The 26,868-nt window shown below is 42.6% G+C and overlaps 1 protein-coding gene across 1 annotated transcript in view; it reads left to right on the top strand.

Annotated features, from left to right (window-relative positions):
- The window catches only part of LOC104657486 (putative tetratricopeptide repeat protein 41), an 87,342-nt gene that overhangs the window by 28,832 nt on the left and 31,642 nt on the right, over positions 1-26,868 (top strand). The window contains exons 5-9 of the mRNA XM_030939286.1: positions 1,795-1,955; positions 5,475-5,916; positions 9,359-9,598; positions 14,880-15,078; positions 15,984-16,162. Coding sequence (XP_030795146.1) covers positions 1,795-1,955; positions 5,475-5,916; positions 9,359-9,598; positions 14,880-15,078; positions 15,984-16,162 — 1,221 coding nt within the window. The remainder of the gene's footprint in view (positions 1-1,794; positions 1,956-5,474; positions 5,917-9,358; positions 9,599-14,879; positions 15,079-15,983; positions 16,163-26,868) is intronic.

The following is a 26,868-nucleotide window of genomic DNA, read 5'->3' as shown; positions in this document are numbered from 1 at the left end:
GTTTGAGACCAGCCCGGTCAACATGGCGAAACGCTGTCTATACTAAAAATACAAAAAATTAGACAGGCTTGGTGGCGTGTGCCTGTAATACCAGCTATTCGAGAGGCCAAGGCAGGAGAATTGCTTGAACCTGGGAGGCAGAGGTTGCAGTGAGCCAAGATCAAGCCGCTGTACTCCAGCCTGGGCGACAGAGTGAGACTCCACCTCAAAAAAAAAAAAAAAAAAAAAAAAAAAAAAAAAAAAAAAAAGAAAAGAAAAAAGAAAAAGACTCAAACATCATAGATAGTTTTACTATTGGGTGGTGATTTTCTGAAATGGTGACTAAATCTTGGTGTCATTTTAGACAAAGCAATGTATAATCTTCCATCAATTTGTGTGGTGGTACATTCTAGAAAATTCAATGTGTTTTAAAACCGTACAAAAAATACTTTGTGTTCATATGTAAAATGGAGTTGGTTTCTAGGTTAGGTCATTATGAATTTTTTTTTCCCCTTACGTGATTGTCAAAATATCTGAAAGTCAGGTAGACCTGTGGGCAAAGCTTCATTGGGTATGACTGTCCTGTGTTGTAGGATATCTCAAAACCCTGGAACCTCTCCTGTTAAGAACCACTGCTCTCTAAGCAATGTCCTATTTTTCAAGTGTTCATGGCGCCTTCCTATGTCCCAGCCTTTGGAGATGCTGTCTTGATGATATGCCCTTCTCCTCGTCTCTGCCTGTGCACCCTTAAAGGCTTGTTTGAAGTGTCTTCCATACGGAGCTTTTCTTTATTGTGATGGTTCTACATCAAGCTTCAGTAGCCTTCAGACTCATATTCTGCCTTGAAATGTGGCTATTTGTATACAGAATCAATTTCCACTTCCTTTAGGTGGTTGACTTCATATATGAATCATTTTATCTCCTCTCGGCATCTAGCATGGAACCGTCACATAATAGGCAACTGATAAATATTTGCTAAACATAATTACTCTCAACAATTCTAACAAAATCTTAATGCATCTGAGAGGCCTAATCCATTAAAGCATCTACGTGTGACTCGATTTTCCAGACCTCAACATGCTTAAATTTCTGTAGAAAATATTGCTTTTGAAAAATAAAAGCAAGACGGAAGTTGCAGTAAAATGTTCTTAGAGTATTAGGCAGTTGATTACAACTTGGGGTTGCTGCTATTAGGTCACTTTATCACAGTCTGAAAGTCAAACATCTCTAATGACTTCCTTTGCCTTTTGGGGGTTCATAGCTTAGTTCTTCCTAAGATTGTATACTTTCCAGAGTCCAAAGTCTAGGGTCCAATAGTGTGGGTAGAGTTTAGGATTGTTTCTGTTAAGTTTAAGATGGGCTAGGGCCAAGGAGAGGAGACAGTGGGTAGGAGCTCCTGTATCTGAGCATTACTGGAAGAGCCCAGGGCGGTGGCTGTGACCCTAAGCACGCACCCAATGTTAAGGAGTGTCAGAAACTTCATAGATCACAGGACTTCTCTTCATATCCAACTCTTTGTAACATGGCCTGTTTTTGCATTCTGGAAGATGAGAGTAATGTTTTGGATCATACAAAAATATTTTTATATCAAATCCTGAAAATGTGTTGGAGACAATCTGGTGGTAAACATCACTATTATCTCTTTTGGGTTGAATATTTTGAGGATGGTAATCACATGTATACATATGTGTGTTAGCCGTACAGCTGTGAGTAGCGCTCATTTTTCCCAACCTCTTTTGCTTCCCCAGCCCATAAACATGTTTTAACAATGACAGAATCATTTCCACCTAATTTGAACAAATTTCTATGCTGTAGGTACTCAGCTCGAAACAGATATTCTTAATGAAGACTCAGATGCCTTGGTCTTTCCACTTCTTGTGGAAGTATTTATTGCTTCCATCAGTTTAAAGCCATGCATACTTGTACTAGATGGAATTGAAGAACTGATTGGCATTTATGGGATTTCAGGTCAGAAGGTAACATCTTTTTAAAATGATATTTAAAACTATTTTATCACAACTTTATAAAAATAAAACAATTAAAAAAAAGAAATACAAATAATAAAAACTTCATTATTTAGGATGTATTATATATAACACCTTTCCATTGCATCACACATCTCTGGTTTCAGCCAACACTGCTTTTAGTTACTGCTTTGTATTTTAATTAATTAAGAGATAGGGTCTTTTGTGTTGCCCAGGCTGGAGTGCAGTGGGATGATCATAGCTCACTGTAACCTCTAACTCCTGGGCTCAAGCCATCCTCTTGCCTCAGCCTCCAGACTACAGGCACACACCACCATGCCTGGCTGATTTTTTCAACTTTTTATAGAGATGAGGTTTTGCTATGTTGCCCAGTCTTATTCTGAACTCCTGGGCTCAAGCGAGCTTCCCAGTCTGCTTTCTAAAGTGCTGGGATTACAGGTGTGAGCAACTGCACCCAGCCCTGCTCTATATTTTATTGAACAAATACTTCTATAATGTATTTACAATGGGCCAGGCACCATTTTTGGAACTTTAAGAACATTAATGCATTTAGTTGGGCACGGTGGCTCACACCTGTAATCCTAGCACTTTGGAAGGCTGAGGTGGGTGGATCACCTGAGGTCAGGAGTTCAAGACCAGCCTGGCCAACATGGAGAAACCCCGTGTCTACTAAAAATACAAAAATTAGCCAGGCATAGTGGTGGGCACCTGTAATCCCAGCTACTTGGGAGGCTGAGGCAGGAGAATCGCTTGAACCCGGGAGGCAGAGGTTGCAGTGAGCCAAGATTGTACCATTGCACTCCAGCCTGGGCAACAAGAGTGAAACTCCATCTCCAAAAAAACAAAAACAAAAACAAAAAAGAATATTAATACATTTAATTCACACAACAACCATATGAGAAAGAGACTGTGTTCATCTTCCCTGTTTACACAGGGTGAACTGAGCATAGAGATGGTAGGTGGCTTGTCTAAGGTCCTAAGATGGTTAAGTGGTGGACTCAGAATTCAGACATGGGCATTCTGGTTCCAGCCACTGGGGCCTTTCCCCATGCACATATCTGTCCTCCATTTTATACTTTGATCAGTCTTATTGTTCTTTATGTATTATAGTTTGGTCTACCTCATCTTCACTGGTTTTGCACATACAACATTGCATTCATGGGTTGTCATCTTCAGTTTTTCTCCTGTTTGAAATAATATTGGATCAATGGAACCTCTACTAATACTTGGCACCAGTTATTACTTTGGGAAGCAGCTTCTTTAAATCTTAAAAGTATATGTAATCAAATATGTGAATAAGATCTGTTTCTTATAGAAATATGATTAAAAAAAGAAGAAAATAGGAAATTAAATACACTCATGTCTCACCACTGGTAAATATTTTGCTGCTGTATATGCTTTTACCTATGGATATCTATATATACATATACATATTTATGTAAAGAAGTTACACACCACATTGTTTCTTAACCCGCTTTTTAATTTAATATATCATAATGCTGGGCATATAATCCCAGCACTTTAGGAGGCCAAGGCAGGCAGATCACTTGAGGTCAGGATTTCGAAACTAGCCTGACCAACATGGTGAAACCCCATCTCTACTAAAAAAAAATACAAAAAATTAGCCAGGCATGGTGGCACACACCTGTAATCTCAGCTACTTGGGAGGCTGAGACAGGAGAATTGCTTTAACCCAGGAGGTGGAGGTTGCAGTGAGCTGAGATGACACCACGGCACTCCAGCCTGGGTGACAGAGCGAGACTCTATCTCAAAAAAAAATTGTATGTATACCATGAGCACTTACTATAGGCAAAGCACTATTAGCAAAGACAGACAGACATAGTCCCTGTAAAGAAATGGAGCTTTCATTCTAGTGGGGAATGGCAGTCATTAATGAAGTCATATCACAACTGTGACGTGTGCTGCTACAGACTGATATGTAGTATTGTGACAGCCTCTCATGAAGGGATGGCTTTCTGGAAGAAAGACCTGAGGCAGAGCTCTTTAGAAGGAGGAAGGATGGCCAGACAGTTAGCTGAAGCAGTTTAGGGCAGCGATTAGGAGCCTGCATCTGGTGCCAGACCCTTGGTTTGAATCCCAGCTCTGCCACTTAAACTAGCTTAAACTAATTAGATAAGGCATGTAGCTCCTCTATCCTCTACCCTCTATTCTTTCTCTGCCTTTCTAGAGTGTTGTAATGAGGATGGAGTGAGTTCATGTATTAAAATTATGCCCAGGATTTAATTTGCAGAAGTATGGTTGGGCGACCACATGGAGAGGCCAGTACCACTGAAAGACGAAGTCATTACTTATGTTTCCTGAGAGAAGGGGACACACTGTGCAGGGACCCAGGGGAAGGGTGGTCAGGAGGCAGAGGACAGGAGAAAGGGGAAACTGAAGCCAGAGCCCTTACTGGGGTTTCTATAGGAATGGCAAGGCAGGGCAGGGTAAACAGTTTAGGGTTGGCTAATTTGAATTTTTAATTTTTATTTTATTTATGTATTTTTTTTGAAACAGCATCTTGCTCTGTAGTTAAGGCTGGAGTGCAGTGGTGCAATCATGGCAATCATAGCCTTTACCTCCCGGGTTCAGGCCATCCTCCCACCTCAGCCTCCTAAGTAGCTGGGACTGCAGGCTGTAGGTATGAGCCATCATGCCCAGTTAACTAAAAAAAAAAAGAAATGTTTTTGTGCAAATTAATCCAGGCTTAATTTGAATAATTTTGATGGGCTTTGGGCACAGAGGCTGCCTCTAGTTGTCTGGTACCCGGCCCTGGGTTGATTTAGGGCAGGGTTATTGTGTGAGTTAGATCTGCACGCTAAAGGCAGATTCCAGGCAGGCTGTCCACCACCCCCAGGAGTTAGCTAGCCTTGGGAAGGGCTGGATGTGTAAGGTCCTGGGGAATGTTAAATAATCCTAAGATGCAGAAATTAAAACCCATAATTAATACAGTTAGTACCTACAGACACATTCAACACAGTGCCTGGCTCAGAGTGAGTATGTGATGGTTGGTGTTATCAGGCAAAGAGGTACTGTGGGAAAGGCTATTAAAGGAATTGAGAAAAGATTGATCTTATTAGGTATTTATTTTGTTCCAAAATTAAATGATTTAACTCGTGATAGTATTGCTGCACAAAGTGACAACTTCTCTTTTTCAACTGAATGGTTCCAATTGCGCTCTTCAGTTTCCTCTGGTTATTCCTGTAGGTCATTCTTGGCAGAAGTATGTGATTTTATTAAATTACTTGCCCCTAAGAAACTCTTTTTACAGTTCACATTTGCACAATCAAATTCATAACTGACACATGAGTCAAATACGGTTCTATTGAATGTGACTTGATATTTTCTTAGCACTTAATGCTTGCAATTCAAGTTACTATTTATAACCTTCACTCCAACCCTTATTCTATACTTACTCCCTATATTGTACCTACTCTAAGTTGAAAAACCATCAACAAAGTAATTTTAAAGTCTTTAATGTTTTCAAATGTCTTTGATTCTCTCCATCAGGCGAAAGATTTCTCCTGGCTGCCACACTCACTCTCCCCTCATTGCAAATTTATCATGAGCACTGTCTCTTCCAGCCTGTCCTACAAGTCACTGTGTGCCCGCCCGGATGTGAGGACAGTGGAACTCATTAGCACAAGAGATGAAGAAACAAAATTAAACATCTTTAGAAAGCATCTCTCCATTCCCAACATGGACCCCTTCCAACAGAGCAGACAGTCTTTGAGGAAAAAACCAGATCTGAGTCCTTTAAAACTCGCAATCCTAGCCAATGAATGGAAAGAATGTAGAATCTACCACAATGAGTTTCAGTGTATGAAGGAGTACTTGGAGGCCGTCTCTGTTCAGGAGCTCTGGGAATTAGTTCTCAAACGCTGGATTGAAGACTACAGTTGGACTTTTCAACCAAAAAGGTCAAATTCAGACACTGTGTCTTCAGGAGAAGGTAGGCCTTGGCCATTGCTGACAACTCTGTGGGAGTCCACAGGGAGAAAGATGTGTGGTGGACTCCTGCACAGGGAAGGGGGCTCTAGGGACAGGGTTGTCCGAGAAAACACAGGATGCCCAATGACGTTTTTTTTTTTTTTTGATATGGAGTCTCACTCTGTCACCCAGGCTGGAGTGCAGTGGCACAATCTTGGATCACTGCAACCTCCGCCGCCTGGGTTCAAGAGATTTTCCTGTCCCAGCCTCCCGAGTAACTGGGATTACAGGCACCCGCCACCACACCCAGCTAATTTTTTGTATTTTTAGTAGAGACAGAGTTTCACCATGTTGGCCAGTCTGGTCTCATACTCCTGACCTCAGGTGATCCATCCGCCTCGCCCTCCCAAAGTGCTGGGATTACAGGCATGAGCCACCATGCCCGGCCTGCCTAGTGAAATTTGAATTTCAGATAAACAACAAATAATCTTTAGTAGAAATATGTCTCAGATATTGCATGGGACATACCTATGCTAACAATTATTTGAATTACAGATAAATAACAAATAATTCTCAGTATAAGAATGTCCCAAATATTACATAGGACATACTCACACTAAAAATTAATTTATTACTTATCTGAAATTTATATTTTACTGAGCATCCTGTATTTTTATTTGCTAAATTTGCCTCCTCTAAAGGACTCTGTGTGTTGGCTGTAAGGAGAACTGTATTAGATATAAATTTCAGTCACATTTTTCAAGAATGTAAGAAATGGAGCTTTCTTATTTTTATAAGTCAATGTATCTCTCTTCTGAGCCCACAGGCCTGCTGATGGCAAATACCTCATCCAGTCCATTCAGGTTAATTCCATCAATATGGTTTGTTTTCAGTGAGCTCAGGATTTTCTCAGTCGGGGGAGGATTTGTGGCCTTACCGTGTCTCCTTTGGGTTGATCTGAGATCCAAGGGCCTGGGTGCTGGGTGGCCTTGGTTGTCCTCTGTCCCTGCTGGTCTCCATGGTCTCCATGGTCCACAGATGTTGACTTCTCTGCACTTCTGGCTTCCTCTAGGATACCCGTGTGCCCATCTGTTCTCAGGTTGCTGGATCTCTGTGGCTTCTGGCTGACAGGGGCCACATCCTAACAGAGGGTCCTCTCTCCTCTGCCAACTTCTGTGCTCTGCTTGAGTCTTGTTCTCCTCTCTGATTCTCTCCTATACTTTCTCAGTTTCACAAATGCTTTTCCTCCTGAGTGGGAGAAAAAATCCTCTTTAGATCACCCTGAACTTATCTGAGTTTATTGTTTATCATAAAAAAAAATTTATTCCCTGTGTTTCGAGTTATTTATTTATTTATTTATTTATTTTATCTGGGGTCTCACTATGTTGCCCAGGCTGGCCTCCAACTTAAGGGATCCTCCTGCCTTAGCCTCCTGAGTAGCTGAGATTACAGGTGTGCTACCACTTTGCTTGGCTCCAGGAATGTGTTATGATGATACTCAACAATCAGGCTTTTGAGAGTCAAAATTTGTTGCCTCAAGCCATTGTCACTGCCATGAACTTCAAAAGTCTATTTTGAAACTTGAGTTTTTCTCTCTTTGTCTCTGCTATAACAGTCTCCTCTTAAGGTCAGTGAGTTTAGAATGGAGCAGGGATGGGGAAGTGGGGGTGAGAAATAGAAAATACTTGGAATGAAGACACAGCTGGACATGGTGGTTCATGCCTGTAATTCGAGCACTTTGGGATTCTGAGGTGACTTGAGATCAGGAGTTTGAGATCGGGCAACGTGGTGAAACCCTGCCTCTACTGAAAATACAAAAATTAGCTGGATGTGGTTGCACGTGCCAGTAATCTCAGTTACTCAGGAGGCTGAGGCAGGAGAATTGCTTTAACCCGGGAGGTGGAGGTTATAGTGAGCCAAGATCGTGCCACTGCACTCCAGCCTGGGTGACAGAGCGGGACTCCTTCAAGAAAGAAAGAAAGAAAGAAAGAGAGAAAGAGAGAAAGAGAGAAAGAGACAGAGAGAGAGAGAGAGAGAGAGAGAGAGGGAGGGAGGGAGGGGGAGGGAGGGAAGGAAGGAAGGAAGGAAGGAAGGAAGGAAGGAAGGAAGGAAGGAAGGAAGGAAGGAAGGAAGGAAGGACGGACACATTGATTGGTGTAACATATTGTCCTGCCCTGTTTTTTTGCTCTACAATTTGCATTTCTGTAAAGAAAATTGACTTCAAATTTACTGCATCCTCCTGCTCCTACAAGGAGGTGGAAACTAGTTCTCTGTGCCCTTAGAATAGTCACTCAGGTAAAGTGGCCTGTGGCTGTGTTGCCCTCCATCTCCAGGTTTGTGCAGGAAAGCCTGGGTCTCCTCCCCATCAAAGACTGCTCCACCCCCCAGCTCTGCCCATCCACCCCCACTGAGGCCCAGGGACCTCAGCCATAGGTGCAGGAAGAGCTTGGTTAAGCTGAGGCCAGCTGGGTGTAGTGGCTCACACCTCTAATTCCAGCATTTTGGGAAGCCAAGGTGGGTGGACCACATGAGCCCTGGAGTTCGAGACCAGGCTGGGCAACATGGGGAATCCCTGTCTCTACAAAATATACAAAAAATCAGTCGGACCTGATGACACGCACCTATAGTCCCAGCTACTAGGGAGGCTGAAGTGGGAGGATTGCCTGAGCCCAGGAGGTTGAGGTTACAGTGAACCATAATTGTGCCACTGCACTCCAGCCTGGGTGACAGACTGAGACCATGTCTAAAAAAAAAAAAAAAAAAAGTGCTAAGGCCAACCTCAGGGAAGCTTGACTGACTGGGGTTGCACAGCTCTGCCTTTGCTTCAAGATTGCAGGTAATTTGGGCTCATTCCCCAGTCCTAGCATGGGAGATAAAGTCAGAGTGGCAGACTATGCGTTACCATTTCTCTGAATGGTCTGAAGGATCTCTTTATAGTCGGTTGATCATAAAGCCAGAAGGAGGTCCAGCTATGATGGAAAAATCTAAGGGTCAGGTGGGTAATGAAGAGCTGGCTTAAGTGGTGTCTGTGACTGTGTTTGACAGGAGAACAATCATACAGAAAAACCACTCACAGCCTTAAATGCAAATTAAGTGTTAGAAAACCTTAATAAAGACTGCTAGGCAGAAATGCTCGGTGTAATAATGAGCAAACTTGCCAGTGTGTAACCAGAGCTCTGGGTGTGTTCGTTGTGACAATGGATGACAGCTTAATGGTTAACAGTATGTGTGGGCTCTGGAGCCAGGCTATCTGGGTTCAAATCCCAGTTCTGCCTTTATTTCTGTGTGACCTTGGGTAAGTTATTTCAGTTCTCTATGCTCCATTTTCCTCATTTGACAGGGGCTATAATAGTGTTTCCTATAGGATGATTGAAAAAGAAGGTTGTTGAATCATATAAAACATTTGGAAAGATACCTGGCTCATGTTAGCTCTTATTCTTGTCATCATTGTGTTGTCTGAGCAGGTCTGGATGGCTGGGTGGCCGACGCTCTGTGCTTACTGTGCCTGTCGCATGGTGGCTTGGCTGAGGATGAGCTACTCCAGCTTTTGGACATGTTGGGCTACAGGAATCATTGCAAAGTGGCCACCTTGCACTGGGCTGCCTTCCGCAACGCCACCAAACAGTGGGTCCAGGAGAAGCCCAATGGCCTTCTATATTTCTGGCACCAGTCCCTGCGAAGTGCAGTGGAGCACAAGCTTCTTGGTAAGTAAGGCTTGGGTCTGTGGAAATACCTGCTGGTTAAGGCGTTAAGGGACAGCAGGAGCCACATACAAGGGAAGCCTTGTAGTTGGGATTTTTCCCATAGAAACAAATCCATAGACATATATGAAAATGGTTATATGTTAGGGTTTGTACTTGATTATGAGTAACTGAGATCTGACTTCAATGGCTGGGGTTTGTTCTCTCCTATAATAGACTTCTGGGAACAGGCAGTCCTGAGCTGCTCTGTTGGCTCCACAGAGTCACCTAGGGCCCAGCTCCTTCTGTGTCACTGATTCACTACACTGCATGCATTCTCAAGGCCACCTCATTGGATGGCTGCTGGAGCTCCACCCATCAGGAAGGAGGAAAGGAGGACGAAGGCCTTGCTGCTTTCTTTTAAGGAGCTTTTCTGGAAATTTCATACCAACATTTCCACTTAAGTGTCTTTGACTCAGAACTTCATTAGTTGGCTACAGCTAGATATGAGGGAAGCTGGGGGTGGAGGTTTTAACTTGGTGCATTGCTACCCCAAACCAAGGTGGTGTTCTAACACTAACAAAGAAGAGGTAAATAGATTCTGTCTCTGTGCCAATTCTTTTCTTTCTTTCTTTCTTTTTCTTTTTTTTTTTTTTTTTGAGTTTCATTCTTGTTGCGCAAGCTGGAGTGCAATGTTGTGATCTTGACTCACTGCAACCTCCGACTCCTGGGTTCAAACGGTTCTCCTGCCTCAGCCTCCCTAGTAGCTGGGATTACAGGCACCCACCACAATGCCTGGCTAACTTTTGTATTGTTTTAGTAGAGACGGGGTTTCGCCATGTTGGCCAGCCTGGTCTTGAACTCCTGACCTCAGGTGATCTGCCTGCTGTAGGCTCTCAACTCTTCTCTAATTCTGAAATCGAATTCATATCCCCTACTGAAAAGGACTGCAGGACTGCACCCAGGAAACTTTGGCAGTCACAGACACCTGACTTAGGAGCAGAGCACTGTTTGTCAGTTACTTGCATAGAGTGCTTCAGCTCTAAGGACTTGAAAAGTCTTTAAATCACAGTCACCGGGAAGATTCCAAGCTCATGCAAATTTCTTTTTAACTTTACTATGTTCTTTTTTACTTTTCTTTTTAACAAGATAAATCCTTTATACTGTTTCCCTCCTACATTGTAATCATTCCCACTATCTCAAGTTATGTGATGTGGAAGAGAGAGCAGGCCTAGGAATGAGGATGCTCTTAGATTTATGGGCACTCTTCTGTTCACTTGCTGTGTGATGGTTTGCAATGTGCTCAATTTCTCCGTTTGCCTGAGAGCAGTAATACCCTTGGTGGTGCAGGGACTAAAGTGTCATGGTGTGGTTGTTAAAATTCTGGGTGTGAATTGCACCCCATTTGCTGCTGTGTGTACCTACACATAAAGCACTGCTGACAGTATTCACTACTGTCAGAAGAAAAAAAAAATTGTCATGCTGCACAATCAGGCTGTGAATAGCATCAGGAATTATAATAGCAATAATTCACCTCCATGTGGCCTGGGCAGGAGAAATAAGCCCATCCTCCAATGATGGAAAATATCCAAAAGCCAGAACTGTAGTACTTGAATCCACTATGTTGGGTTTGTTGTTGTTGTTGTTGTTGTAAACGGCTCTCTTTCTTGACTCTTGTCCAAATGTCATATCAGTCATTTTGAGGTAAGCTGGTCTCTTTTAGTCACATGCATCTGCATCCATTTTGCCTGTGAAATTAACGGCCTGTCTAGCATTATACTCAATTTGTAACCTAAATTACTCCTACCATAAATTGGCTAACCTAGAGAGACCCTTTGACCTCTAGGCTGTGATGGTGCAGCCTCTTTTCTGTTACTAAAACTGAGGATCGTTTGGTCTTACACACTTTGTATGTGTGTGCATACACAGATGCATGCATATTAGTGTGGCTGCAAAGGAATAGGGCAAAGGAGAGCTGCAAAGCTGAGAAATGCTCCTCTATTGCCTATAGGCCATTATGTCTTGTTAATACTGATCATGATAGCCACATTTGGTTTTCGTTACAGAATTTATTTGTAAGGATCAAGCAGTGGTTATTGGTCAAACCAATCCACATTGCCAGCTTTGAAGTGTTCAGATGCAATTTTTTTTTTTTTTTTTTTTTTTTTTTTTTTTTTTTTTTTTTGAGACAGAGTTTCACTCTTGTTTCCCAGGCTGGAGTGCAATGGCGCCATCTCAGCTCACCGCAACTTCTGCCTCCTGGGTTCAAGTGATTCTCCTGCCTCAGCCTCCTGAGTAGCTGGGATTACAGGCATGTGCCACCATTCTCGGCTAATTTTGTATTTTCAGTAGAGATGGGGTTTCTCCATGTTGGTCAGGCTGGTCTTGATCTCCTGACCTCAGGTAATCCATCCGCCTTGGCCTCCCAAAGTGTTAGGATTACAGGCATGAGCCAACTCGCCCGGTGGCAAATTTTTAAGTAAATGCAATAAAAAATCAACTGATGATCTTGAATTATGTGGGCCTAAAGATCTCAGGCACCCTCAAGCAAGTCTGAATTCCCCGAGACCTGTTCTAGCTTCACTGAATAGATGTTTGCTGAATGAATGTGCAGGTATCTCTGGCTGCTGGTTTTTTGGATCTGCTGTTTCTAGCAGCTTTCATCTCTATTGTTTTGAGACTCAGTACTACACCTCAGCCTCCAGTATTTGCCTGGAATCAGGAGCTGGAGGGCTGAGCACAGGAGAGAAGGTGTGAGCCACCTGTATACAGCACCGTGGTCTCTGGAACATGAGCAGACTTATTACTCGCTGTCCCTGTCCTCATCTCATGCTCAGGTCTGCATGCTGTTTGGCAAACAGAACCCACCTTCCCTCCTTCTGGAAATCACCATGGCATCTTCCTAGAAATGATTTCTTGTGGAGAGCAATGGCTTTGGAGTTGGACAGAACTGGCGTGACCTGACACGAGGTGCTTACTTACCTCCCTAAGACTCAGTTTTTCACCTGCAATATAGGGATGACAGGATTTGCCTTGAGGGTATTAAAATGCTAATTCATGTAAGGTACAGGATCCGGCACTACAATAAGCACTAGCGGTGGCCATTTAAGCCAAATGACAATATTTCTAGCCCCCCCCCTCCCACCATGGAAAACACTTCCTGGCCCCCCTTGTTGGGTGGGGCCTTGTGACTAAGTGGCCACTGGCAACATTCAAGATGGCGACTGCTCTGTCAGTTCCATAGGGAGGAGACCTGGATTGGAGTTCCCAGTCTCCAACCTGTGATGGACGTAATAAACCTTTGCTCTTTTAAGCTACTGAGATTGGGGGTTGTCTATCAGTACAGCATAATCTAGCCCACCAATCTAGCACTACATAAACAGTGGCCATTTAGTCTATCATTGAGTGCTGCACTGTGTACGGAAAGATGATTCTGGGCTCAAACCATTCCTCACATCATATGTGTAGTTGGAGGAGCAGTGGCATTAAACCAGAAGGTTGGATTGCTACTTCTGCAGTTACTGGTCGTGTGCTGACCAGGGGTAAGTCACCTGTCTCTCTGATTTTGCCATATGGGAATGCATATCTATATCCTCCTCATGAGGTTATTTTAAATTAAATGCTGCGTTTTCTATGAAAATGTTTTCCATACTTTACGTATTGTGTTTAACTCTCCAGATCTTGAACCCAGATACTATTTATGCCAGTTCTTTTTCTCCCTCATTCCCACTCCACTTTCCCGATTTATAACCACACACATAGTTTTGCCACACACAGTGGAGGAGAGGAGTTTTTTTTTTCTTGCAGGGGCCTGTTAGGCACTGCACTTGCTGTCTGGGCACATCTGCACACTTTAGACCAGATAGCACGGGGTCTCTCTGTACGGGTGGGTGACCTGGAAATCATGTAATGGAAATGAAGAATGGTTGTTTAAACAGTGAGTTCCCCTTTGGTTAGAGTTCTTACGAAGAGCTGGGCTTGGTGTGCCACCTAGCTGTGTGTTCCATTGTCTTGCAAGAAAAAGTGACAAGCAGAAAATTTAAAAATATTTCTATTTTAGTTTTCAAGGTTAGAGATCACCAGGATTTAGTTAAACAAACGCTTTTGTTTTTGAGAAGCTTATGTCTGGGCAGTATGATCTACTGGAACCATTTCTCTTTGGAAATGAAGATATAGTAGTCCTGGCTCCAATATCAAATTTGCCATTTGTTTGCCAGCTACCCCTTGGCTCATATGAGATCCAGGCAATGGCTTAACTTCTCCAAAATGCACACTCTCAATTGTTCAAAAGTGCTTATTTAAGCAGTAACCATAGTGTATATTTAAGAGACAGTCCAGCTATGGCCAGGCCCCAGCGGCTACTCATCCCTGGCAACCCTGGAGGGCAGCATGGATGGAGAAGAGCAGGCCCCCCAGCTCTACATCCTGTATGAGAAAGGCCGGAACCACTACACAGAGAGCATCTCCATGGCCAAAATCAGTGTCTATGGGATGCTCTGAGCTGTGCCACTGCTACAGGGGTATTAGGCCCAGGACTCTGCCTTCAAGACCATGGGTCTGTAGAAGGTCTGCTGGAGATGTCTGAAAGACAATTGCATCTTCATTTAGACTCCAGCCTTGGCAAAATCACCTTCCCTTTACCAGGGAAATCACTTCCTTTAGGACTGAAAGCCAGGCATCCTCTCCCACAAAAAAGTTCTGCCCACATCCTTCCCATGTGGCCAAGTGTGGCCCCACCACCCTCTCTGCCCTCCCTCCCGGGACATTGATTGGTCCTGTCTTGGGCTGGGCTAGTGAGCTGTAGAATTGAATCAATGTGAACTCAGGGAACTGGGGAAGGTTGAGCCTCCTCTTTGGTGTTGGGGTAAGATAACTGCTTTCAAGAGGACTGGTGAAAGTCCCCAGATGGCAGGATATTTGGTTTCAGAGTAAGGACTAGGTGCACCACCCCCATTGACTATTTATCAATCAAAATGTTTGTAACTTAAAATTTTTAATGAAGGATAATGAATATTAAAAAAATAATAATAAAGTAGAAAAGTAGGTTGAAAATGTTTCCTTGGGGGAGGGGAAAGACTTAACATGGAAAATCAACATGCCCACAAACTTCTCTAATTCTGGGTCAGCAAGCGTAACTAGAACAAATTCTTTGGTAAATTCAGACTGATGTATAATATACAATTTTTTTCCAGCTACCTTGACTTTTATTTCTCTAATTACAGCCACAGAGTTGTCATATTTTTGCTGTAGTATTTTCATGTACTAAAAAGTCAGAGGCGTTTAACTGTAATTGATGTTTAAATAGGTGTAATCGCTCCCGTCAGAGAAAGCAGTCCATGTTCGTTTCAGAGCCCAATGAATCGCAAGAAAACATATTTTCACCAAGTGTTAATCAGATACTTCCAGCGGCAAACCTCTTTCTGGAGAGTGTATCAAGAATTGCCATGGTATATGAAAATGAGTGGATGCTTGCGGGGGTTGTGCGGCTTTCTCTCAAGCCCTAGGTAAGTCTTGCCATTTTTATCATTGTGATTAGGCAGATTTAGCTTTCTCTTTTACCGGTTCTATGTTTAGATACCCATGGTTCCCTTGAATAAGTTGTATCATTCATTTATCCATTCAACCACCCATTCATTCATTCAGCTGGAACTATCCTCTGGCAGCAACTTCTGTGGTTGCTGGGTCTCCAGGGTTACTCCCCTTGGTCTGTCAGGCTCTGCAGAGTGTTCATTTCTCCTCTTCACTCTATATGGAGTCCTCTTAAAGTTAAGTGGCATTCCAGAGAGAGGAGGGCAAGGATGAGAGCTGGAAGAGGGTAAAAGATTGGGCAAGCTTTGCTAGACCCTGCTATCTGCTTCCCTTCCATTCCTTTCTTTTCCCTACACTACTTTCCCTTCCTTCTGCCTCCCTCCCTCCCTCCCACCCACCTCCCTTCCCTTCCTTGTCTCTTTCTTCTTTTCCTATTACTCATTAATTCAGCAAACATCTATTTATGACCGATCCTGTCTCCCACAACCTGCTAGGCCCTGAGGGTGCAGAAGTGAATAGATATAGCTTTAAGCCTGTAGGTGCTTTCCATCTAGTGGGGGAAGATGTGGAGCCAGAAAATTACTATACATGGTGGTAATGCCTCACTAGAGCAATGACGCAATGAACTGTTGCAAGCACAGAAGAGGGAGGGCCTGGTGCTCTGCCTGGTAGACCCAGGGAGCCTTCTCAGAGGAGGGGGTTTCCTGGGTGGATCAGGAGAATTGACTGCTGAAGAGTGAAAGGCTCATATTTATCTGACCTCCAAAAGATATGTTAGGTAAGACGTTTATGAGCAGGCTACTGAAATATGGTAAGTAGAAGAGCTTCCTTTAAGGCCTGAAATACTAAAATTATATCTATTAATATATTGTGTCACAAGTATCACAGACTTTATATCAAAAATCCAAAGCCCGGGCTTCTGGACAAGGCTGCACCTCATTCACTTCTGGAATGTATTATTGGAGGCCGGCTATGACGTCTCTGAGGCCTACTTACTCTCAGTGGCCAAGATTAAAGCAGATCAGTGCCATACAATGAGGAAGAGCTGTATACTCTCAGGTATGTGAGTCGCAATCTTTCAGTAGTCCATTTTGCTGGGATATAGAGTGGCCAAAGTTATGATTCTCCTGTTTCCTCACATAATTCTGATCAATCCAATAGACCTCCCTGATTAGTCCTTTCTACGACAGAAGCCAACAAGTTTTGAAGACAAGAAATCAGGAAAAAGTGTTAATTTTGAAATGGCTTCTCTTTATCTTCTTGCAGTGACTTTTTTTTTTCTTTTACTTTTTCTTTTTTCTTTTGAGACGGAGTCTCACTCTGACATCAGGCTGGAGTGCAATGGCAAGATCTTGGCTCACTGCAACCTCTGCCTCCCAGGTACAAGTGATTCTCCTGCCTCAGCCTCCCGAGTAGCTGGGACTACAGGCACATGCCACCACGCCCGCCTAATTTTTGTATTTTTTGTAGAGATGGGGTTTCACCATGTTGGCCAGGATGGTCTCGATCTCTTGACCTCATGATCCACCTGCCTCAGCCTCCCAAAGTGCTGGGATTACAGGCGTGAGCCACTGCACCCGGCCACAATGACTTTTTTAGGGGTTTGTCCTTAACATTCTTTCTGTCTCTCCGCTTTTTCGTGGCTTCAACCACAGCCTTGGCACCTTCTGTCTTTCCAGCTTGAACCTCTTTTTGGAGTACCAGGTACATCCCCTCTTTTATGAGAGCTAGTAAGAGTATTACTGCTTGATTAACAACTTTCCTGAGTGAGCAGTTAACACTTCAAATTAAATAGGAGAAAATCTACATTATTTCAAGATTTTCTCTCCCAAATTGTTTTTTCCATGATCCCTCTGCCTGCTGATGGTAGCAGCAACTTTTTCCATCACTCAGTATTGAAAACAATACTTCAAGGTGTCCTCAATCAAAATGAGGACAGCTATTCTTTGACCTTCCCCTTTGCTGGCTTGGGTTTGGATAGCACTTTGGTTAATATTTCTTCTTTGTTCTCCATAAGCAAGCCCCTTTGCCTGCCCTCTCTCCTCTCACTCTCTCTCTTTCATCCTGCATTTCCTGGCTTATTAAACACAATAATAGCCTTCATTCATTCTTTCAACGAGTATTAACTCAGCACCTTCCCTGGACCATGAACTCATGGAGTCACTGACACAGCAATGAACAAGGAAATGAAATCCTTCTGGCTTTACAGTTCAGTGATCAGAACAGATTTTGAGCGTTTGTTATATATCTGGCTTTGAGTTAAGTACTTTATATATGTCATTTTGTTTAATTCTCATAAAATTGCTATAATACTAGTAATATATTGATTGAAATTAAGGAAACTGAGTCTCAGACAGGTAAGTTGCTTGAGGTCTCCCAGATAGTTAGGAATAGATTTGGGCTTTACCACGTTTGTACCCCTTTTGATCCTTAAACATCTAGACTTTGCCTTGATCCTTATTGTCGTGTATGATTTAATTTCGGAATTTGTCTGACCCAGCAATCATCCACGTGGAAGAACCCAGGCAATCCTCATGAGGATACACGCGTGTGGAATGCAGCCAGGATCTGTCTGGACATGGATCTATCTGGAAGTGTGTCAGTGCTTAGGGATGCAGGGCAGGGGAGTGGAAGGAAGGGGGCAGGAGGGGATGGTTCTGTTTGTCACAGAAAGCTGAACAGTAACCAGAGGAAGACTAAACCTCCAACAGGGGTAAAGGTCCTTCCAGATAACGCTACAATTGCTTATCATAGCATGGTTGTTATGGTGATGGAAGGGGCTAGGGGCTGAGAGTTGAAACTGGGAGGAAATCACCTAATATTTCAGTGTGTAAAGATTTCCTGGATGTAAATGAGCCAAGTTAGAATTAGGTAGGGAACATCGTATAGCTCTCCTGGTGATTCTATAAACGTGATGTAACCTGTATCAATATCTAAGATCCTGCTGGTTCGTGTCTGTGTTACTCTGGACCCCCAGGGGCCTCTCAGCAGGGAGTCCTGACCTCCGTAATTGCCTCTGACATACATCAGATTCAATCATGGCCAAGTCCTGTAGAATTTACTTCCATGAACACTCTGGCATCCATTTGCTCATCTCTCCCAGGGCCTCCTTTTGTCTGTCTGAACCAGTTTCATAAAGCAAGGCTGTGATCCAGCCTCTCTACTTATTGTAGCTCTTCACTGTCTTACCTTACCTCCCACCCTGGCTGGGAGAGTCAGCCCATGATCATTTGGGGGAGTTCTCCCCAAAGTCCTTCCAGGACTGTTTGGGCTTACTTTTCTCTCTTTGTGAGTTGCTGAAAGTAGAAGTCACAAGGTTAAGTACTTGTCACCAAAGCAATAGAGAAATTTGTTAGATTCATCAGAACAAGACGTAATTACAGCAGGAATCTCATATCATAGCCATAGGAGGTATTACAGTGGTCTGGTCAGCTGTCTGGACCTCCCAGACATGTTTTCTTAACATGATTATGTAGCCAACACAGCCCTAAATCAATTCGCCCTCCTGCGGTGCTGCTGGAGGTAAGACCCTTAACTGGACTATTTTTTTTTTTTTTCAAAGAATTCTGGGAGAAATCCTGTTTTATAGTGTGCCATCCTGGGAGCTGCCTGCCAGTTCAACCCTGCCCTCCTTTTATAATAAAGAGGTCTGGACAAATGCTGACGTTCCTCCAGATTAATTTGACACTACTAACTGAGGGCCTGCTTGTGCCATACGTGGTGTTAGATGCCAAGGATATAGCAATGATAAGACAGACACGGATCTTGCTTAAGGCAGCTTATGGTCAGGTGTAAATGACAGACATTAAAAAGCAATTTGGCCTGAGAGGAGATGTTCAAAGTGGTGGTGGCACGGAACATAGAGCAGGGAGGTGTCTCCTTGTTTTGAATCTGACAAAGTGACAAGGGGAAAGAATTCCAGGGAGAGGGAACAGCATGGTTGAAGATCCAGAGTTGAGAGGGAGCATAGTGAGTCTGAAGAACTGAAGAGTTCAGCATGGCTACAAGAGAGGGTGGACAGTGAAGGCGAGCCCTGAGGCTGCAGGGGCAGGCAGGAGCCCAAGTACCAAGGTCATGCTAAGGAGTCAGCCTTTATCCAAACAGCTGTGGGCGGCCATGAGGGATTTAAGTAAGATGGTAACCAGTTTGGTTTTAAAAGGTCACCTTGGGTGTTGTGTAAAGAATGAAACAAAAAGGGACAAGTGTGGTGTCACGAAGAGCTGGTAGTGGTAATAACCCAGATGGCTGGCAATGTTGGCTTAGAAGGTGGGGTGGAAGGTTTGAAAATAGAATCCACAGGATGCAATCATCAAGTAGGTGCAAAAAAAATGGAGGAGTCAGAGATGACTCCGACGGTTCTGACTTGAATGACCGGGTAGATGACACGGCCATGGGCCAAACAGGACACACTCCCAAAGGAGGGGGTTGGGGGGACAGAACCCATGTGGAGTTTGGAGTCACTGTAGAAAGCCAGGAGGGGGTAATCACTGGGCTCAGAGGAAAAGAGCCAAGCCAGAGGCGCATACCTGTTTTGGGATGGAAGCCAGGAGAGGGAAGGAGATTGTCAAGGAAGGGGAGAAGAGAAGTGGGCCTGGGAGAAAACTCCAAGGGCTGAGCAGGGGAGAAGGAAACAGCAAGAGAAGAAGGAGGGGTTAGAGAGGCAGGAGGAAAACTGGGACTGAGAGTTTGAAATTCCTCCAAGGGAGGATGGATGTCAACTAAATTAATTAAATATCTTCAGATTCCATTTTGAGTTACCATCTTCTCTATGCTGTGTTAAAGCCCTACTCTGATACTTGAGATTTTTGGTAAAAGTCTGTTACAAACAAATGGTTTGGAGAAAGTAAAGGGGAATCCATTGTGTTCTACATTTGAAGACCGTGGATCAGAGAGGGGACAGCAAGCAGCCTCAGGAAGTGGAAACCCAGCGGGGATTTGGGGGCGCAGGTGCGGGCAGGAGTTTAGGGTCCAGAGCATCAGGTAGAGTCAGGCATCACCACTGAAGCCAGACAGATGGGGAAGGGGATGTCGGACAAAAACTCCTTTCCCCCAAACCCACCAGTGGGAAGAAGAGGCTTGAGGAGGGGAGGGCCAGATCCCGCTATTGGGTGAAGAACTTTCCAGGCAGCCATGCTTCAAAGTAGAAAGGGAGCTCCAATTCCTGGGGTCTGTGGGAGCATCCTCCCAACCACAGTGCCTAGCCTCACTCCCCATGCAGGAAATGACTAAGGATTCCCTTTTAGGGTCTCATTCTTCATTATCCCCTGCTGCTTTGAGAGATAAATAGGCTACTTATACTTTTGACTGCTGCCTGCTTCTGGAAAGTTCTTTAAAATCCCAGAGTTTTCTGAGGGTGCCTCAGTCTCATTAGTTGGCTGGGGGACTGGAAGGGTGTCTGATGTCTCTCCCGCTCCTCGCTCCTTGTTGCTGCTGCTGGGGGTGCTGCTGGGGGTAAGACCCTTAACAGGACTATTTTTTTTTTCAAAGAATTCTGGGAGAAATCCTGTTTTATAGTGTGCCATCCTGGGAGCTGCCTGCCAGTTCAACCCTGCCCTCCTTTTATAATAAAGAGGTCTGGGCAAATGCTGGCATTCCTCTCTCCTAGTTCTTCCCTCTGGACCGTGAAGTTTGGCTCCCTCTGGTGGTGTGAGAATAACAAACATAACAGATTGATGGGAAATGATGTGCAGTTTGGAGTCTTGAACTTGTATCTCCTTGGGTGCTTCTTGCCCAGTCTACTTGGCGCCTAGGTTTGTCCTTCCCTGCGGCACTCATCTAGGGAAGTTGCATCTCTGATTGATGACTGGTAGAGAGGGCTTTGAGCCTAGAAGACAGCTTCTAGGCTTGGCTTAGTTTTTGTAGATTTCCTGTGGCATGATACTCTTGTTTTTGGCGGGAGCCCTGGACCACATCAAGGTGAAGAAAATCCAATTCTAGCTGAAGTTGCATTTCTGGACCGTGTCAAAGACTAGGAGAGACAGACTGGCAGCAGATATGGCATGTGCAAACAAGTGATGGAGGTGCTCAGAGACATGATGACTATGTATCCAACTGCCTATGTAAGTCTGCACTTGGATATGGTCTCCAAAACATCTGAGACCTAACATGTCTAAAACTGAACTCATGAACATCCTTCCAAAATCAGGTTCTTTCCCAGGAACTGTCTCTGTAATTCTCACCTTGGAGTCATCCTAGACACCTTCCTCTCCTTTACCTCCTCCCCAAATCTATTTCATCAATGAGCCCTGACTTTTTTTACTTCCTGTTTTTCAAACTTACTCACTTCTCCATCTCTGCCACCACTGTCCTTCTCTAAGCTATCACCAGGGCAGCCATATACCATTGTGAAGATTACTAATATGCATTTAAGGTTCCTCTGTGTCTTTTCATAGTTTAGACTTCATTTATTTTTATTGTTGAATAATATTCCATTGTATGGATTTACCATGGTTTGTTTATTCTTTCACTTGCTGAAGGATATTTTGGATAATTTCAGTTATTGGTGATTATGAATAAACCTGCTATAAACATTTACATGCAAGTTTTTGTGTGTGCACAAGTTTTCAAATCAATTGGGTAAATATCTGGGAGTACAATTGTTGGATCGTATGGTAAGAATATACTTGTTTTGTAAGAAACTGTCAAATTGTCTTTCACAATGGCTGCAAAATTTTACATTTTCACCAGCAATGAATGAGAGTTCCTGTTGCTCTGCATCCTCATCAGCATTTGGTTTTGTCAGTTTTTTGGATTTGGGCCATTCTAATAGGTGTATAGTGGTATCTCATTACTGGTTTAATATGCAATTGCCTAGTAACAAATGATGTTGACCATCTTTACGTATACTTACTTGGTACCTGTACATCTCCTTTGGTGAATTGTCTGTTCAAATCTGTTTACCATTTTAAAATAAACTTTATTTTAAGTTCAGAGGTACATGCACAGGTTTGTTATATACGTAAATTGCATGTCATGGGGGTTTGGTGTACAGATTATTTCATCCCCCAGGTAATAAGCATAGTACTTAATAGGTAGTTTTTTGATCTTCACCCTCCTCCCACACTCCAGCCTCAAGTAGGCCCCAATATCTGTTGTTTGTTGCATGTGCATTCATTGTGTGCATATGTACTCAATGTTTAGCTCCCACTTATAAGTGAGAACATGCAGTATTTGGTTTTCTGTTCCTGCATTAGTTTGCTTAGTGTAATGAACTCCAGTTCCATCCATGTTCCTGCAAAAGACATGATCTTGTTCTTTTTTTATGGCTGCATTGTATTCCAAAGTGTGTATATACCGTATTTTCTTTTTCTTTTTGAGGCAGCGTCCTGCTCTGTCACCCAGGCTGGAGTGCAGTGGCGTGATCTTGGCTCACTGGAACCTCCCCCTCCTGAGTTCAAGTGATTCTCATGCCTCAGCCTCCTGAGTAGCTGGGACTATAGGTGTGGCACCACCACACTCAGCTAATTTTTGTATTTTTAGTAGAGATGGTGTTTCGCCATGTTGGCCAGGGTGGTCTCGAATTCCTGACCTCAAGTGACCCACCTGCCTTAGCCTCACAAAGTGCTGCAATTACAGGGATGAGTCACTGTGTCCAGACCCATATTTTCTTTATCTAGCCTACCACTGATGGGCGTTTAGGTTGATTCCATGTCTTTGCTATTATGAATAGTGCTGTAGTGAACATACGTGTGCATATGTCTTTATGTAGAATGATTTATATTCCTTTGGGATATACTCAATAATGGGATTTCTGGGCCAAATGGTAATTCTAAGTTCTTTGAGAAATTGTCAAACTGCTTTCCACAATGACTGAACTAATATGCACTCCCACCAGCAATGTATGAGCCTTCCCTTTTCTCTGCAACCTTGCCACCATCTGTTATTTTTTGACTTTTGTAGCCATTCTGACTGGTGTAAGATGATATCTTATTGTGGTTTTGATTTGCATTTCTCTAGTGATTAATGATGATGAGCATTTTTTCATATGTTTGTTAGCTGCATGTATGTCTTCTTTTGAAAAGTGTCTGTGCAGGTCCTTTGCTCACTTTTTTTTTTATTATTGTACTTTATGTTCTAGCATATGTATACATGTGCCATGTTGGTGTGCTGCACCCATTAACTTGTCATTTACATTAGGTATATCTCCTAATGCTATCCCTCCCCCCTCCTCCCACCCCACAACAGGCCCCGGTGTGTGATGTTCCCCTTCCTGTGTCCAAGTGATCTCATTGTTCAGTTCCCACCTGTGAGTGAGAACATGCGGTGTTTGGTTTTCTGTTCTTGCGATAGTTTGCTGAGAATGATGGTTTCTAGCTGCATCCATGTCCCTACAAAGGACATGAACTCATCCTTTTTTATGTTGGCATAGTATTCCATGGTGTATAGGTGCCACATTTTCTTAATCCAGTCTGTCATTGATGGACATCTGGGTTGGTTCCAAGTCTTTGCTATTGTGAATAGTGCCACAATAAACATACGTGTGCATGTGTCTTTATAGCAGCATGATTTAGAATCCTTTGGGTATATACCCAGTAACGGGATGGCTGGGTCAAATGGTATTTCTAGTTCTAGATCCTTGAGGAATCGCCAAACTGTCTTCCACAATGGTTGAACTAGTTTACAGTCCCACCAACAGTGTAAAAGTGTTCCTATTTCTCCACATCCTCTCCAGCACCTGTTGTTTCCTGACTTTTTAATGATTGCCATTCTAACTGGTGTGAGATGGTATCTCATTGTGGTTTTGATTTGCATTTCTCTGATGGCTAGTAATGATCAATATTTTTTCATGTGTCTGTTGGCTATATAAATGTCTTCTTTTGAGAAGTGTCTGTTCATTTCCTTTGCCCACTTTTTGATGGAGTTGTTTGTTTTTCTCTTGTATATTTGTTTGAGTTCTTTGTAGGTTCTGTATATTAGCCCTTTGTCAGATCAGTAGATTGCAAAAATTTTCTCCCATTCTGTTCCCTCTGATGGTAGTTTCTTTTGCTGTACAGAAGCTCTTTAGTTTAAGTAGATCACATATGTCAATTTTGGCTTTTGTTGCCATTGTTTTTGGTGTTTTAGACATGAAGTCCTTGCCCATGCCTATGTCCTGAATGGTATTGCCTAGGTTTTCTTCTAGGGTTTTTAAGGTTTTAGCTCTAACATTTAAGTCTCTAATCCATCTTGAATTAATTTTTGTATAAGGAGTAAGGAAGGGATCCAGTTTCAGCTTTCTACTTATGGCTAGCCAGTTTTCCCAGCACCATTTATTGAATAGGAAATCCTTTCCCCATTTCTTGCTTTTGTCAGGTTTGTCAAAGATCAAATGGTTGCAGATGTGTGGTATTATTTCTGAGGGCTCCATTCTGTTCCATTGGTCTATACCTCTGTTTTGGTACCAGTACCATACTGTTTTGGTTACTGTAGCCTTGTGGTATAGTTTGAAGTCAGGTAGCATGATGCCTCCAGCTTTGTTCTTTTGACTTAGGATTGTCTTGGCAATGCAGGCTCTTTTTTGGTTGCATATGAACTTTAAAGTAGTTTTTTTTTTTTTTTTTTTTTTTTACCCCAATTCTGTGAAGAAAGCCATTGGTAGCTTAATAGGGATGGCATTGAATCTATAAATTACCTTGGGCAGCATGGCCATTTTCATGATATTGATTCTTCCTATCCATGAGCATGGAATGTTCTTCCATTTGTTTGTGTCCTCTTTTATTTCATTGAGTAGTGATTTGTAGTTCTCCTTGAAGAGGTCTTTCACATCCCTTGAAAGTTGGATTCCTAGGTATTTCTTTGAAGCAATTGTGAATGGGAGTTCATTCATGATTTGGCTCTCTGTTTGTCTGTTATTGGTATATAAGAATGCTTGTGAGTTTTGCACATTGATTTTGTATCCTGAGACTTTGCTGAGGTTGCTTATCAGCTTAAGGAGATTTTGGGCTGAGATGATGGGGTTTTCTAAATATACAATCATGTCATCTGCAAACAGGGACAATTTGACTTCTTCTTTTCCTAATTGAATACCCTTTATTTCTTTCTCTTGCCTGATTGTGCTGGCCAGAACTTCCAACACTATGTTGAATAGGAGTGGTGAGAGAGGGCATCCCTGTCTTGTGCCAGTTTTTAAGGGGAATGCTTCCAGTTTTTCCCATTCCATATGATATTGCTTTCCCCACTGTTTAATGGGGTTGTTTGTTTTTTGCTTGTTAATTTGTTTAAGTGCCATATAGATTCTGGATATTGGACCTTTGTCAGATGCACAGTTTGCAAATATTTCTCTTATTCTGTATGTTGTCTCTTTATTCTGTTGATAGTTTCTTTTGCTGTGTAAGAGATCTTTAGTTTAATTAGTTCCCACTGTCAATTTTTGTTTTTGTTACAATCGCTTTTGGGGTCTTCACCGTGAAATCTTTGGCAGAGCCTATGTCCAGAATGGTATTTCCTAGGTTATCTTCTAGGGCTTTTATAGTTTTAGGTTTTACTTTTAAGTCTTTAATCTATCTTGAGTTGATTTTTGTGTATGGCATAAGGAAGGGGTCCAGTTTCAGTCTTTTGCATATGGCTAGCCAGTTATCCCAACGCCATTTATTGAATAGGGAATCCTTTTCCCATTGCATGTTTTTGTCAACTTTGTCGAAGATCAGATGGTGGTAGGTGTGTGGCTTTATTTCTGGGCTCTCTCTTCTGTTCCGTTGGTTGATGTATCTATTTTTTACACAAATACCATGCTATCTTTATTAGTGTCGCTATGTAGTAAGTTTTGAAGTTGGATAGTAGTCACATTTTAATTTTGTTCTTTTTCAGTACCATGCTAGCTATTGTAGTGGATAGAATTGTGTCTTCCAAAAAAGATATTTTCAATTCCTAACCTCCTTATTTAACCTTATTTGGACTCTAACCTTATTTGAAAATAGGGTATTTTCATATCTAATCAAGTTAAGATTAAATCATACTGGGTCATGATGGTCCCTAATCCAATGACTAGAGTCCTTATAAGAGAGGGAATTTTGGACATAGGCACACAGAGGAGAGAACACCACATTAAGACAAGGGTGGAGATTGGAGTAATGCGTCTACAAGCCAAGGAACACCAAGGATTTCACAGAGTCACCAGAAGCTGGAGAAAGGCAAGGAAGGATTCTTCCCTGAAGCCTTCAGAGAGAGCATGGCCTTACTAATACCTTGGTTTTGGACTTCTAGCCTTCAGGACTGTAAGAGAATAATCTGTTTTTTTAAGCCACCCTGTTTGTGGTAATTTCTTGTAGCAGTCCTAGGGAGCTAACATAGCTATTAGGGGTCTTTTGCCTTTTCATATAGACATTAGAATTAATTTGTCATATTTACATAATAGCTTGCTGCGATTTTGATTGGAAGTGCATTGAATCTACAGGTCAAGTGCAGAATTGTCATCTTAACAATATTGAGTGTTCCAGTCCATTACCACGGAATACTTATTCATTTATTTAGATCTTCTTTTGGTTCTTTCATTAGCGTTTTGTGGTTTTCTGCATATAGATTCTAAATTTGTTAGATTTATACCCATTTTATTTTCTTTTGGTGCTATTACAAATTGCATTGTATTTTTAATTTCTAATTCCAATGTTTATTGCTGGTGTATTGGAAGGCAATTGACTTGTGTGTTAACCTTGAATCTTGCAACCCTACTGTAAATTACTTGTTATTTCCAGAAGTTGTTGATTCTTTGGGATTTTCTGCATAAACAATTACAGCATTTGTGAGCAAAGACAGTTTTATTTCTTCCTTCTCACTATGTATACCTTTTA

This window comes from Rhinopithecus roxellana, chromosome 10, assembly GCF_007565055.1.
Source record: "Rhinopithecus roxellana isolate Shanxi Qingling chromosome 10, ASM756505v1, whole genome shotgun sequence".
Lineage (NCBI taxonomy): Eukaryota > Metazoa > Chordata > Mammalia > Primates > Cercopithecidae > Rhinopithecus > Rhinopithecus roxellana.
This window is presented reverse-complemented; position numbering and strand designations above follow the sequence as displayed.